Here is a 16,061-nt window from a genome sequence, read left to right as displayed (position 1 = left end):
AGTTCTCTTAAATGGAAAATCCCTCTAATAACCACAGAGTAACTCACATTTTCTTTTGCTGTGATCTCAGACAGGCTTGTCATGATTTGTGCATATGAACTGGTCTCTCTCAAGGTAAAGACAGCCAAGACTGTTGTTGAGCCAAACCCTACATCTGCTCTATGATAGAAAAATGAAATTCCAGACAAAGGAACAGTATCTTGGACTATGTAGCCATTTTTTCCAGCTCGACTGTGTCCCATTTCTCAGAAACAAAGAGAATCATACAACCTCCCCAAAACGTTGATGCTGTAAGTTACTAGATACCAGCTATGTTTCATAGCTAACTGTCACATCAGCCTGAGTGTGAAAATGATCCTTTAGTTGAACTCCCATGAAGCTTTAAGGCATGTTTACAGTTTTGCCTATAGGCAACTTTTATGTGACTTCCTCCATTATTGTGTGTGTTGTGTGTTGTGATGGCTTTAAATGGATGTATGCAGGATTTTCCAATCACTATTGATTAAGGGACAACAACAACTTTGGTTTTGTATAGTTAGTTAGTGAAGCTTCATTTATTTGGAAAGTCTCTTTGAGACTAACATTTCTTTTGCATGAGAGGCCTGAAATAAAGGACCTTTGTCAATGTTACAACAATAAGCATGCGGTTCAGTGTTTTTCCAATCCATCCATCAACCCTCAACCTCCTCTGGCATGTCATCCTTTACTCCTTTGTAATTGCTTTGGCCAATAGATGCCACAATGAAACATAACTATGGGTTGTAAAAAGGAATTTGCACAAATGACAAATCGGGTTGTGTTTTTGTTTGGTATGCTTGAAATTATTGCCACAAAATCAGTGCTGCTCTTCTAGTTTGAACTATCTGTTATCTGAAAGCAACTGAGTTTGCTTGAGTTTCTTGTCTAATCTGAAAGGTTTCTTCAGTTCTAACTGACTGGTGGGGAGCCCCTTTTTTTTAATTTTTATTTTTACCTCTTGTGAGGTCGTTCTTGAGGGCACATGTGAGTCGTTGATGCACCCAACCATCACGTGAGTCGTTAGGGTCACGAGTCGTGGTGTGAGTGAATCCTGGGTAGTTGTAAGCAACACAATGTCAACAAGTCACAAGATGCAGGAGGGACTGTTGTGTAGTTACAGCAGTTTTGTGATGTTGCTTGATCTTTGCATTAACATGTTTAGCCCCCTCTAAAAAGACAGAATTGCCAGTATGTTTGGATATTACCCTTTGTCTCTCCTGTCAACTTGCAGTGTCTTAAAGTAAAGACATTTACTCGTCCTGAAAACAGCTTTTAGCAACATTGTTCTGCCAGTTCATGTCAAGAATAAAATGTTGGTTTTAGAAGATTTGTCTTCAGTTTGTCTAAGACTGCTGACAAAGTCAGAACACAAAACTTAAACTAATTTTGTCATGGAAGCTGAGGAACTGAACCACTTTTGTGTTGTGTCTGTAGCAGTAAGAAAAACACTCGCAGTATAACTATTTTAATGCACAAAGAGTCTCCAGAAACAGACAGGTAGTGTGTTTTCACAGTCTGGGTCGTAAAGAGAATGTGTATGGATATGGTGTTGAGCTGACTCACAAAATCAATAATATTACATTTTAAATGACTGTGATATCCTGTTGCTCACCAGTTTATACAATATTGCCGCTCGTTCCACCGTGAATGTCCCCTTTGTTCTCACAAAATTGAAGAATTCGGTTAAATCTGTTTTATGAATTAACAGGAGTTGACTTATGAGCCATGTTCACCTAAAATAGTTCTTTCTTTATTTTTGTGTGTATTTGCATTTGTCTTTGTAGACACATCCATTGCTTGTAAGTGACTAGTTGCAGTTCATTTGCAGTCTCTGAGTGTAACAAGCAGCACTGCAGTCCACCTGAAAGCCCTCTCAGAGTGAGGGAGGTTAGCACAGAGGCGCTTGTGTTTTCTCCTTTCTCCGCCATAAACGATCCAAATATGAGCGGCCACACGCTGGAATATTGCTGACACAGGTTTTCAAATGGGATTGACTGCAACCAGACTGAGACTTTTTTCTTGAGGGTGACAAATTTCAAGCTCTGGAAAAGTGCTGAGGCATCTGTTTTAGCTGATGGACTTTCTGTTCACAAACACATGCATATGTAACCCCCCCCCCACACACACACACACAAACACAAGACATCACACTCTTGCATTATGCATATGAATATAGTGTTATAACAAGATTGCTGTTGTGGGTTTGCCCTCAAATAGGATTTGGCTTTTGAGCATCTCTTTCAGGTCACATCAGTCACCCACAGACAAAATGAAAGCACATTCGAGATTTTTAACGATGTTAGCAGCGTAGGTTGACATCTGTGATCTGTGAACTTGTTTGCACTGTCAACAAACTGTAAATCAGCACATACGGAAAAAGAAGGTTATTAAACTTTAGAAACTTCAGATTAAAGAGATAAATAGATGAAGACTCAGAAGCTGTCAGTATAACAGATACGTATGTTGGCCTCATGTTGTGTCTTCAAGGTCCGTTCACCCTGAAATCAACACACGCTGACAGCATTTCTGCTTTTACATGTGTGTGTGTGTGTGTGTGTGTGTGTGTGTGTGTGTGTGTGTGTGTGTGTGTGTGTGTGTGTGTGTGTGTGTGTGTGTGTGTGTGTGTGTGTGTGTGTGTGTCACTGCCAGAAAATCGTAACACTCCCCAGAATTCTGTAATAATAATAATAATTATTATTGTATGCAGTGATTGTGAAAGTTTTAGTAGTTTATATGAAGTGCAGTGTCCGATCATCATCCACATGTTTACTTTTTAGTACTTTTGCAATGACTTGTAAGATACATGAAAATGAGTTCATCTCTGTGGATAAACACAAACTTAAAGGTGCAAACATGCTTCCGGTGCTCAATTCTCCAACTTGTTGCATTGAAAACCTTGTGTTGCTCCCACAGGACGTTTGACACACCCGTTAGGTCAGATTGTTTGTATGTATGTCATGTTGATACGAGGCTCCACTGGTCACAAAATTACAATGTTTTTTCAGGTTAAAATGCAGCTTCACCACCTAAAGTCCCCCTCCTTCAAAAAAAGTGTATTTATCATCAATAATTTTCATGATCGATTGACCTAAACTGTGCAGAAAGATGATTATTCAGTTTGATACTGGAAGACTGCCTTTGTACTAAATGTGGAAATTTTCTTTTGGCTCACCTAAAATCTGTTTTAAAAGTGTGAACCGCCAAGATCTGTGACATGACAACTACTTCGGAAGCCAATAGGCAGTTTACGAAGTTTTATATGGAAACTTGAAGTATGCACTCATATTTTGAGAATGGCGTCGAGGTAGTTTAACTTCAGAAATGCCATAATTTAATATTTAGAGATTTGTCAATGATGGTGTAGATGTCATTTTAAGAAAGATTTTATTCAAATTATTATTTAAAGCAGGGTAACGTATTTGTATTTGAATTTTAAAATGTCTGGGTAAAATCTTTCAATGATTTTGCTGAATTTGTGATTTCTTTAACAATAACATTGGACATTTTTTGTAGTGAATCCTGCAACATCTATCCTTGGTCAGTAGGTGGCTCTGTGAAAAGTCTAAAATTAAAAGGTTGTGTAGTATATTCTCATATTATGCTGTTGTAATTTCTTTGTCGTAAAATGTATTTGTAAAAACATTTTCTGTATATATGTATATAAAGATAAAGATCTCTGCAGAATTGTTGTTACTTGAGTTCCTAAACTGAAAATGGGGGCTGCTCCCTGTCATAAGGCCTTCTTTCAATCAGTCCTGGCTCGGCATCTCCTCCTGCTATCCGTTAAGAACAGTGGGTCGTGTGTGTGTGTGTGTGTGTTTGTGTGTTGACACAGTCTCTTGCAGTCTAGTGGGAGGGCGACATTTTTTACAACCTCTCCATAGAAGTGAATAGCTGCTTTATAGCTGCCAGGGCTCACTCACTAAATATAAATGAATATGTGTGTGTGAGAGCCACACTGATACTGAAGCTCGAGTGAGCACATCTGGACAAAATGGATGCGAAGATCTTGATTTCTTGAATCTGTAATTCTCTTTGACAGACTGGTAGTGTAGTGAAGGATTCATGTGTAACGTGGATGCTTTCTGATGCCGCAGTCACACTCTTAACCGAAGAAGAATCAGTCACGATGTTATACAGTTTGTTTTCACACAGCAATTTGACTTCTGTAATTAACCTATCCATGAGAAGTGAACACACACACACACACACACACACACACACACACACACACACACACACACACACACACACACACACACACACACACACACACACACACACACACACACACACACACACACACACACACACACATGCCATTCATCCCAGTGGGCAGCTGCAGGTCCGTGGGGCAGTAGGGGTTAGGTGCCTTTCCCAAGGCTCTTCAGCCTTGAATGTTTTTCCGTGCTTGTCCAAGGAATCTAACCCGTGACCCTGCAGTCCCAAACCCTCCTTCTCAACCTCCAGGTCATGGCTGCTCCCCCTGAGAAAAGGAATAAGTGTGAAGGATCAGTTACACCAATGCACACACATAAATACTGATGACTTACTGAGCTGCTGGGGAAATACGGACCAGCATAACAATGAGACCTTTCATGTTGAGAGGAGCGACATTTAACCATGCTCGACCTGTGTTTTCTTAATCAAAGATTGTGACTGATTGTGATGTATTTCCTTCATGCATCCAGTAGGGAGATACTGGACATTGCTAATGCTCAGCTCAAAGAGGAACTGTCTGGAAAAGTTGAATTCTCAGTTCAGTCAGAATCATAAAGAAGCTGCACTCATGAGTCGAGCCTCTTATTATTATTCACAGCAGAAAGATAAACTTTGATAAAGATTATAAAGAGATGTAGGTGTGGTATAGGAATGTGACTTCTAATGCTGTTTTTTTTAAAATTTTTTATTGTCTTGCAAGTCATGTTGTATCATTGTCCCTGTTGTTGTTGTTATGTTTGTCAATGGAAATGAACGTCATTTAAAAATTTTTTTTTAAACATACCCAGGTAACTGTTGAAGCAGGGGAACATTAGGACAGAATTAGGATTAGGACACAATTTGGCCAATCGCAGTGAGACACCTCAACCTTTAAGAGGCTTATGGATCACAGGAGTGTTCATTCCTGTTCCCGTGATCATTCCTGTACACTTAATAGCCAAACAAACTCTTTGTTTTAAAAATAAATGATTTGACTGTTAACGTATGGGTGCATATCCATTCTGAGGCATTGGGTTGTAAATTGGGTTAACAGCTGTAGTCACCAGTCACGTCACAGATTACGTTGTTCATTAAAACAAATGGTAAGTTTGTGAAATACAATACATTTCTATAAGACCCCTCAAAAAAATCAGGGTCTGGTTTGGACCTCTTTAACATTTTAGGTGTTCCGCTGCTTTATCTATCTCGTAGCTGGTTAAATTGGAGCTGCTTTTAACTTCCTAAAAGTGTACGATTTTGCAACATTTTATACATATTGTACTTGAAATTTCTTTATAGCTTTTCTATCTAAAACACTGATGTGAGATGACTTTAAATACCTGTAGTAGCATGAAATTCACAGTATTCTTTTAACTGTCTGAAATGTAGTGGAGTAGAAGAGTATTTGGTGCAAAATACAATTGCATATATGTATAGAGGGTAAACAATAACTGCCTCAAAACTGTATTTGATTACAGAACTTAAGTAAAATGTACCTAGCTAGGACTCATCACTGGCTATTGCAGTTGCCACAAATAGTAGCAGATTGTTTTTTGTGCATATATAAAAATGACATTCGTATTTGCTTCCTGACAACTGTGACAAATAGCAACCAAGACTAAAGCACATTATTGTGACTCTGTCATCACTGAGATAAAGTGAGAAAAGTCAGTGCAGTCAGGCCAAGTTTTAGTAAACGTGGCAGAGTTCATGAGTCATAATAATGGCAAATGTTTTCCCCCTTTTCAGGAAATCTGTGGGAGAAAGTGAGCCTGAGAGGTAAAGGATTACAAAATGGAGAGAAGGGAACTCAGAGAGACCCCTTGATCCCGTTCACCTCATTATCCATCATTAGTGACTGTGCACACTTTAGCCATGGAAACTACATGAGGAAAAGTTTCCCTTTTTTTCAACATTTATTTGGGTATGGAGCTAAATTGGACACACTGCACACATTTATCGACCGCCTCTCTGTACACTAATCTGACTGCTGACAATTTTATAAAGTTTAAGTGCTTCACACTTAAAGCGAACCTGCATCCTCTCGGTTTTCTGTCGCCCGGTCAGCTGAATGTGACACAAAGACTTGTTTGTCTGCAGGCTTTCAAAATCCAAGATGCCCATCCGTGATAGTGAACCCACTGAATCAATGAAGACAGAGCGCTTCAGAGAGCAGTTAGATATTACATAATTTCAAATGTTTAAAAAAAGAGATTTTTGGATGCTGTACGTGGTGAGAGAGAGGATGAGAGAAGGAGGGAGAGGTGGTCGCAGTTTTTTTTTAGTGAACACTGCTTCCTTATGCTGTAGCGCAGACAGGCTTCTCTTGTCTTGCTGCATGATGGGGCAGAGAGACGCTCCACATTTTCTTGACAGGTTGCCAGACTCACATCAGCCACACTAAGCTGTCTGGCATCGACTCAGGGCCGGACTGATGCTGGGAACAGCTCAACGGGAAGCAAAGGGAACTGTGGGAATATGGGAATCTATGTGAGGCTTGTTTCGTAGCTCAGCTGGCTGTGTGTGGTTCCTGAGGCAGCAGGGTGGGATGAATAAATTCTCCTTATGAAATAAAAAGTCTGTACATGTTAATATATCCCTGAACTAAATTAAAAGAATAAAAAAAAAAAAACCATGTTTTTGTCTACAACACACTACTAGCGATCCTCTCTTGCTACTTTTCTTCATCTGCCTGAGGTGTACTGATGTGTGGGAGAGCTGCAGACAACAGTCTTTATATTTCACCCACAAGAAAGGCAATACAATTTAAATGATGCGTCAAACTGGTTGATGAATAAAACAGGAAATATGAAGGCAATTAAACGTCATCTGAGCTGTGACAAGTTTATAAATGATCCTTTTTATTCAGAAATACAAACTGCAGAAATCATTTGTGCTATATATTAAAAGAAACATTTACAAACAGGCCACAGAGATTTATTGGGATTAAAAAACTCATTATTTTAATGACTCATTAAATACTCATGTGTATATAGTGCAATTTTACATGTGATGCAAATTCTGTGTACACATTAAACATTTTATAGTCTTTAAAATACTGATTTTCTCAGGGCAAGTCTTCAGTATTTAGTAATGCATTAATTTTCATTTGATTATATATTTATTCATTTGTTACTATTTTATTGTATTTATTTTATTCTACTGTTCATTTTTCCAGGCATTTCTTAGAAAGTACAAGATACTTAAGCAGGTATTTAGTATTTATCTTTCGTACATTTTATGAGCAGGCAGTAAGTTAATATCAAGGTTTAGAAACATGGATTTACAGTCCATGTTACTAAAACCTTATTTATTGTGAAGGATGGTTTTTATTTTGTTCCATGAGGGTGCATGTTGGGATATACGTTTTTATGGTTGTTACTTTTTATTTCATTTATGATTTAAGCATGACCACCATCCCCTTCTTTAGCCTTCCTGGATTTAAATAACGTAGCAAATTATGATCTTATAATCTAGACCTATCACACATGTACAACATATACAGAATCTACAATTATGCATTTATTTGACTGTTTTTCTGTTACACGAATATTTCCTTCGTTGCTTCCTGAAACGTGCAGAGCAGCAATGCAGCACTTTGGCCGCTAGATGGCAGCGATGACGCGGCTTTCAAAAACAAAACTTTATGTAAAAAAAAAAAAAAAAAAAAAAAAAAAGGAAAAGGAAGGAAGCAGCTAGCAGCAACAGCAGCAGCTAAACACACCACTCTGACCGGACATGAACTTTAACGTGTAGCTCGTAACATGACTGAGAGCAAACAAAACAAAGTAAAGTGCAGCAGCAGCAGCAGCAGCAGCAGCAGCTTCTCTTCAGCAGTTCAGTCAGTGGGAACAAGGAAGTGAACAGCTGACCGACGTCCAGTTGTTTTCCGCCGGTAAGTCTCCTTTATTTCAACGCTTTGTGTTTTCTCGTGGCCGCTTTGACTTCTGTGATCCAGACAAGTTGCTGGTGGACAAAAAAGCAGGGCAGCTTTTTAACGCGTCTCGTCTCCTGCGTGTCTGTCAGGAGTGCAGGCCGGCGCACTGATTTATTCATGTGCCGTTTATTGTCCCCCAGGAGCCGCGTTTTACTATTAAATCTCCAACTGATCCATTCATGGTGTTTTGCAGCGATGTGAGACGCAGGTTGCGGTTTGAACCGAGCTGCTGGACACCTGCAGTGTTTGGTCCTGATGCGTGGTGCGCGACATGTTTGATCATTGAGGAAACGAAGTATCAAAGCTGATTTGGCCATTTTTCAGTGAATGTAATGGTGTGTGTGTGTGTGTGTGTGTGTGTGTGTGTGTGTGTGCGTGTGTAGCTGCTAGGGTTAGTAGGCTATGTGGTCAATGACTGTGAGACAGCCAATCACAAAGTGGTAGTAAACCTGTAATAGTCACTCTGCAGAGGAAGAAGACTTCTTATGAACGAGTATAAAAAGCCTGGTTGAATGAAAAGCCAGAATAAAATGGTGTCATAAGTAATATCAATCCTTATTATCTGACTACACCTAAACACAACCTGCTACGACTTACTTTAGTCTGATTTCCTACATCATACTAACAAACTAAGTTGCAGTTTGTTTGGAAGTGTTTGTTGAAGTCCATTTGTACCAAAGTGCTGAGTCGGCCTAATGAAAGGAATGGAACATGTACATAGGCAATGATTAGTCGATTTACTGATTATTGATCAACAGAAAGTCAATCGGCGACTGTTTTTGATTTGATTATTAATTTTGAGTCATGTTTAATGAAAAGGTTTATCATTCCAGCATTTTAAATATGGTTATTTTCTGCCTCCTTCAGGCCTCTATGATGATAAACTGAATATGTTGACGTAGCGGACTGTTGGTTGGTACAAAACAAGACATTTCAGGGTGCACATTCAGCTTTGGGAAACACTGGTTGTTCTTTTTCACCATTGTCTGGCATTTTCAAGACTAAACAGGTAATCGATTACTTAATAAAATCATTGAGATACTAATCAATAATGATAAGAATTGTTAGTTGTAGAGTTCAACCGACACTGTTTTTTTTTTTTTTGGGCCTAAGCGGTTATTAGGGAGTGAAATCAGTGCAATGAAACTGACCTTCACTGGGAATGTTGGACCACATATACACTGATACCAATATATCTGTGATCGCCCAGCGTCTGGTGATATCAGCCAAACTACAAATCAGTTAGGCTGTAGTCGGTTGCAGCTTTATGATATGAAGCTAATGAGGCCCCCCTTTATCCTCTCTGTTATCATTTACCAACAGAACTGGTCCTGTTCTGGTCTTAAAATCTTCAGATGTGAAATGGTCAACTTTGAGCACATTTGAATATAAACCCATCTGCTGTATCTCCTTGTTTATGTTCCACTTTACTCTGGTTTATCATTTCATCATCTGTCGTGTCGCTGCGTCTTTGTAATTTCTGCTTGCAGTTCAGATCCTCCGGAGGGACTCTTAAAGTTTCATTGGCTTGTAACCCTGCGAACTGCGTACCAGTTACAAGTTCTTCACCAGGACGTGAGGAAAGTCTTGCATCATTAAATCCTCCTGTAAAGCCCACAGAGGTCCAGCGGTCAGAAACGGATGAGCGAGAAACGATGCTCCTGTTTTACTGGCGGACCAGCGAAGCCTTCTGTGTTTACAGTAACCACTGCGGTTTGTATTTGCAAATGGAGCTGCTCATTGAATTTGTAGTCGCTCAGCGGTGATATTTCCATCTGCCCCCCCAGCAGAAAAGTTTATTGGACATAATGATTAACTGCCTTGTTAATGCCTGAGTCGTTAATGCTCTTAAATAACGAGCTTCTCATTTGATCATCCGTTCCCTGATAGACAAGTGAAGGTCCTGATCACAGACTGATTCATTATTTATTTTTCTCACTTAAAAATGATTCAGTCCCTCTACAAAATATAACAATCCATATATACTTTACAGATGACCTGTTGCACAGTATGTCTCTGTGTTTCTCGTTTGATATCTTATCAGGTAGTAATGGTGATATTGAACATGAGCTTATGAACGGCTCCTCCCCATCATTACCACGACTCGGGCCAACGGTCTCAAAGGTTAAAAGCTTTTTATTGGAGTCGTGTTGTTGATCTCTGCTGCGGTGACCTGGGTGACTCCAGCCTGGACGAGGACACACGGGGGACAGATGGGGATTTTTTTTTTTTTTAATCATTTATTCATGGCTCATAGAGGTTTGTAACAATAAAACGGGCAGATGGGAGACAGCGCTATATTCAGTGATTTTTGTTGTTGTTGTCGTTGTCTGGTTTCTCCTGCTTTGTCTTCGTTTAAAGAAATATTCAATAATTTATGAACTTACTGATGTCAAGAAATGACAGTATCTTCCCTCAGCAGACCAGAGTTTATGATGGCCTGTAATAGACAGAAATACATAACTTTCATGACGCAGTTTGTCTTTAAATGCAACAAAACACAACTTTTCTCTGTGTTATATGGAGGAGAAATATATAGGCATGTATGGGGCTTCAAAGGAAAACTGTTTGGTTACAAAATCTCAAGTTTATCGTGTCATCATGTGGACATCCCAACGTGGTAAAGAAGCGACAAAGATGATAAACTTTACTCTTTGATTTTGAAACAGCATTATAACCTTAGGTTGTTACTTTTGGTTTGGTAGATGCATTGGGAAACAAAAGGAGTCAAACCAGTACAACCCAATGGAAGTATGATGCAGCTTTCATCCAAACAGATTATTTTTGTCCAGTTTAGGGCATATTTGATTGAAAGCACAACTTATTTTTTAACATTCTCCATATTGGAAATGACTGTTTTTGATCAGGATTAGTTTTTTTTTTACTCTTCAACACCTTACATAGGATTACAGGGTTCCAGTTTTTGTCAGTTCCACATCCACTTGATCTAAACATGTAGTGGCAAGACCTGTGTACACACCACAAATACCTCACGGATGCAAATTACTTGTTAGAAGTTTTTTTATTTCCGGATGAAATGTTACTTCAGTGTACAGTATCGCTGGGAATATAATAGCTGTGGTGTTGAGTCATCAAATCACTCCACTATACCTCCTCACTGAGCAGCTCCTCCATACTTTCCTACCCCGATGTAATCTGAGCACGGTCATTAAACTGGTCGGTGTGAAGTGTTTGCATAGTTTGCATACAGGTGTTTCGGCCCATCTTGCAACATTTTCCTCGTGATGTCGTGGCTCTTGATCTCGCCGGCGCCGTTCCATGATAAAGGTCGTGTCTTCGTCTTAGTGAAGGCTGAACATGTGAAGTTATAGCTATTTATTTACGAGTTTATCTCTGTTGGTGTTCTTCGACCCGGTGCCAGCAAGAAGGGCTTTTGCTTGCTTTACTGCAGCCTGTCATCGCCTCAGAGGCTAGTAGTGACTTATCTTTGGGTAGCGTAGCCGGCCCCTGTCACTCAATAGCCCTCAGTTCCTGTGTTGCGGAAGAAGAGAGGTCATGGTTATTTCTGGGCACCAAGGTTAGGCAGGGTTCTGTGTGAGATTCAGCGGAGGTATGTCCTGATTTAAATTCCAGAACACAGGAAGACCGTGTCTGCTCTTCAGCAGCCAGAACGCCTGGCGGGGCCGACCAAATAGTCTGGATGTGAGTGGAAATGACTTCAAATAAGTTCATGCAGTCATTCAAAGACTGGAGATATGATCTGCTTGGCTGTTTCTGTAGGCTTTTCCCCTTGAGTCAGCTGTTTGCTGTTGGAGGAAGGGATCGGGGGGTGGGGGGGATGTTCAGCATGGTGGTGCTGTTTGTACTGATGAGAGACACATTAACTGGCTGTGTTTAGTGTGTGTGTGGCCTTGCAGTTGCATAAGTTTCTTCTTCTTCATTTTACACGTCGCTCCTGGGCTTCGGCACGGTTAAAGAACAGCTTTGTTTCTTTATGGTGTCATCGGATCACATCACAGATAACCAGTGACCACGCAAGTGGTTGCATGAATATTTGCCATTGTTAAATTTTTTTGGCAAGAAAGGCTCCTTCAGAGGAGCATCAACATCTGTTGCTCTGGGGTGTGTGTGTGTGTGTGTGTGTGTGTGTGTGTGTGTGTGTGTGTGTGTGTGTGTGTGTGTGTGTGTGTGTGTGTGTGTGTGTGTGTGTGTGTGTGTGTGTGTGTGTGTGTGTGTGTGGTAGGATTTTGCATCTAAGAGTTCAAGTGCGTCATCGTTTCTCTCCTGGAAATTGTTTCCAGGAATGTCGTTCCTTCAATGGAGAATTTTAAAAAAGAGATTCTTTTATTTGTGTGTGAATCTTCTCCTAATTCAGGGAGATTTTTTTGCCAGACAGTTTCTCTGAGGACAGTGGAGGTGTAAAGTTTTCCCGGGACAGTAATCGTAGAAGAGGAAGTACTAGTTTTTGTTCCATTGTGACATTCACTTCCCACTTTTTTTTTCTCTATTTCTGGGTTTCATTTCTTGTGCGTGCAGTTTGTTATCACTCGTTGCTTTTGAAATTCTTTTTTTTATTGACTTTTGTATCAGAAACTATAATTTAATAGTACATCTGTTGAAAATAATCCAAATGCCGCATCAGTAAAACAGCAGCTGTCGAACTGTAGAGCTGAAACTTCATTGTTTTGATTTTAGCCTGTCATCACAGTAAAAACAATGACAACAAACAGCAGCTGTCTTTGTTCCACTTCCCAGAATGCCTCTGTGTATAAACGCTCTGACGAATTGCAGAATCAACTTGAGTGTTGCATCAGTGTGTTGTGGTACTGATGACCACGACCAGAAACAGTGAAGAAAATAACAGCAAATCAGTCCAAACAGTGTGATCAAATTTAGAGACAAAATAATACACTTAGCAGAAGCTCCTTTAATACATTTATATGTATTAAAGGAGCTTCTGCTCCGTACTTTAGCTGTTAATGCTCATGTATACTGTCGCCGACAAAGTGGGACGGCAACATTTACTGAATTGGAGACTTTCACGACATCTTAAAATGTAGAACTTAGGTCTTTGCATCACCACTGAAATATTGTTTCACCACCATTTTACATCAACTAGTGTGTAACTACTTTATTTATTAGTTGTCAAGTCATTTTTAAAGCTAAAAGACCAAAAATTCTGTAATTTAGGTTTCTCAGTTGTTAATATTTGCTGCTTTTCTTTGTTTTGTGTGATAGTAAGCAGACATCTATTGATATAAATGAAACTAAAAGTTCAACCTGCAGGCAATAAATAAATATTTCTGACTAGAAGGATATGAAAACTGCATCCGTCAACACTGTTCAACCAGTGTAATGTGATGCACCTCAATGTACATACATGACGCAAAAGAGAGACTGGCTGGCTCCGGGTCTGGCCTTGTTGTCACGGCAACAACGAACAAGCAGCATGGGCTCTTTAGAATATGAATGAGTCAGCAGTTGGCTGGCGTTGACTAAATTATGTTGTTGAGTGTAATAAAGCTGTAAGTGTGTCAGCGATGAACGATATTGATAATTGAAAATGAAGAACCATTAATAGGGTGGAAATAATCATAGTGGTTGTTTCTACTTGAGATATGAATTTCGCATAAATACATTTAACTTTTTTAAAACAAAAATTAGTAGTATTAGAATAAAATGTAAGTTATTATTCTTGGCTGAACAATTTGGCAGCAGGAACTCTTTGAATAGAAATGGTGAACTTTGTGTTGACTCAGGTGCTGCAATCCCAGTTTCTTCAGGAATCAGTAAAGTTTCTCTTCTATTGTGAAGCAAACGTTACGGTCCTGACATTTATTTCACAAATGGAGATGTAGCAACATTGAACCAAACAGTACTGTGGTTTTTGAGACACATTTATTCACACAGCTGTAACTACTGTGTGCTTCTGCAGCCACCGATTGCTGCTTCACTCCTTTGTGTATGTTAACAGTTTTCACCTAAAGGAACTGTTTTGAAGTAGTCATTCTACCAGTTTCTGAAATTTGTTTTTTTTTGTACCATTTCTTCCCAGGGCCATAAAAATGGTGTGCAAAAGTTGACGGTGTGAAGAAGCGCTTCTAGGCTGGGGCATGTTTCCTTCTGACCCTCCTCAGTCCCTCCGTCAGGGAGTTTTACAACCAGGATCCTGACTGTCTACCTCAGCCCACGTGGAGGCCACTCCTCCTTCTTCTCTACCTCGCAGGACATCCACTGCTCTTTTTCTACCTCAGCACAGAGTCGAAGCTGTTATCAGGCCGCTCGGAGACACCAGCGGACCCTTGACTTTATCACCAGGCTCTCTGGTATCAGCCATCCAGCCACAGTGTTAACACAGCTGACGTGGTCTCCTCCTGCCTCGCAGCCATCAGCCCTACCTGACCCCGTGCTGGGAGGCGCCTCCTGAAGCAGCCATGTTACGCTGTGGTCTGTGATGTCCGAGCCCCACGACGGCCCAGGACCAGGGGAAGAACAGGGGCGGAGCCTCAGAGACGTTCCTCGCTTTGTGGTTGGCTGTGAAGATGATGAACAAGACATGGGCCAAACGGAGGCAGGTATGAAGAGCGAGATGTTTCGAGAAGAGGACATGGAGGATGTAGATGAGTCGGTAAGTAACAGGTGGAAATTCAGGTGTGCACTGTATAGTGCAACGTTTTCATTTGTACAATGAGGGTGCAGCTAAAGTGTGCAGAGATTAATTTGTTGATGTTCCTTTTTTATGATTTTATCATTAAGAATGTTTATAACAAATTTAAAATGTTGCAAAAACTTCACATTGACATGTAATGTTAATAAAGTTACCACCTGACCTTTAGAAAACCACTTGATGAGGTATTATAAATGTGGATAACCGACAACCTCAAATCTGTGCACAGCATTGATATGAGCTGCATATATTTTCCGGTTACTGTACACTTACAGAGGAAAAATAAGATTTATTTTTGGAACTGATCAGGAAGCTGTATTATTGGTCAGTTTTAGTCAGCAGGAAGTAACCAGGCCTGGAAATTTAAAGAGGAGAGTTTTATTTGGAATTGGACCAGTGGTAAAAGCAGATAAACATTTGTCAGGCTTCTGGACTGTCATGAACTCCTGTTGCTATAAAAGGACTTTAAGGTAGTGCAGTGTTAGTTGCTTTATTACGAGCCATGAGTTAATGTCTCTCTTTGGCCTGTTTCTGTTTTAAATGTTCAGTTGGTTCTGTTCATTCTTAAACTTTGTCTCTCCTTCAGCACAACTATCAGCTTCTCATTAATAGGACAGCAACTTGAGGATCTCATTAATGACACACAAAAAACATATTGTGTAATAGTCAGATAAATCCAATGAAGGCGATAACATTTCTTCATCAATAAAGTTTCTTTTTTTCCTTTTTTGTGATAGTTTTTAATGCATTCGTGAGGTTTTGAGAATGGTAATATTTTCAGGTTTCAGAAAGAGTAATTACTGACTTAATGACCTGATAATAGTCCAAAGCCTCGCCAGTGGCCCTGTGAAACTGCAGAACTCATTACCCACAAGAAACAAAGTTGAAAGGATGAAAGATGGAAACTCCTTTTTTTAGGACCTTACCAGATGAGGAAAAGTAATTCAAAGTTTGGCCTGAGGAAAAGTCACACTGTTACTTAAATAAAAATGATTTATCCTCTGTACAGCGGTCCTTTCAGGGCATTTTAGACATGTCAGGCTCAGTTCTACTTCAGGCAGCAGTCTGAGCTGGACTTCACCAGCCTCGGTCTCATTTAGGCTCAGCTACGCTTTGAGCTGAATGCTAGCAGTAGTTTTCTTTAGCCTAAAGCTGGAGTGCAGGACTTTTACATATTAACGTCCATCTGTTACCTGCAAAACCTTCCTAAAAGAGTTCTCACAATGCTGATTAAGCCTGTGATTGGCCAGGTAAATCTCTCTGTATTTCACAGTTATT

The 16,061-nt window shown here is 39.9% G+C and overlaps 2 protein-coding genes across 5 annotated transcripts in view; one reads left to right on the top strand and one right to left on the bottom strand.

Moving 5' to 3' along the window:
- Positions 1-16,061, bottom strand: part of map1ab (microtubule-associated protein 1Ab) — a 229,689-nt gene that overhangs the window by 92,961 nt on the left and 120,667 nt on the right. The gene's annotated exons all lie outside the window — the stretch shown is intronic.
- The window catches only part of ppip5k1b (diphosphoinositol pentakisphosphate kinase 1b), a 48,988-nt gene continuing 40,832 nt past the window's right edge, over positions 7,906-16,061 (top strand). For all 4 annotated transcript variants that reach the window (XM_069695407.1, XM_069695406.1, XM_069695404.1 and 1 more), the window contains exons 1-2: positions 7,906-8,113; positions 14,172-14,744. In XM_069695407.1, coding sequence (XP_069551508.1) covers positions 14,571-14,744 — 174 coding nt within the window. In that variant the 5' untranslated portion in view covers positions 7,906-8,113; positions 14,172-14,570. The remainder of the gene's footprint in view (positions 8,114-14,171; positions 14,745-16,061) is intronic.

This window comes from Brachyistius frenatus, unplaced genomic scaffold, assembly GCF_029030835.1.
Source record: "Brachyistius frenatus isolate BFR_SWC_R1_liver_20210118 unplaced genomic scaffold, ASM2903083v1 Contig_19, whole genome shotgun sequence".
Taxonomy (NCBI): Eukaryota; Metazoa; Chordata; class Actinopteri; family Embiotocidae; genus Brachyistius; species Brachyistius frenatus.
This window is presented reverse-complemented; position numbering and strand designations above follow the sequence as displayed.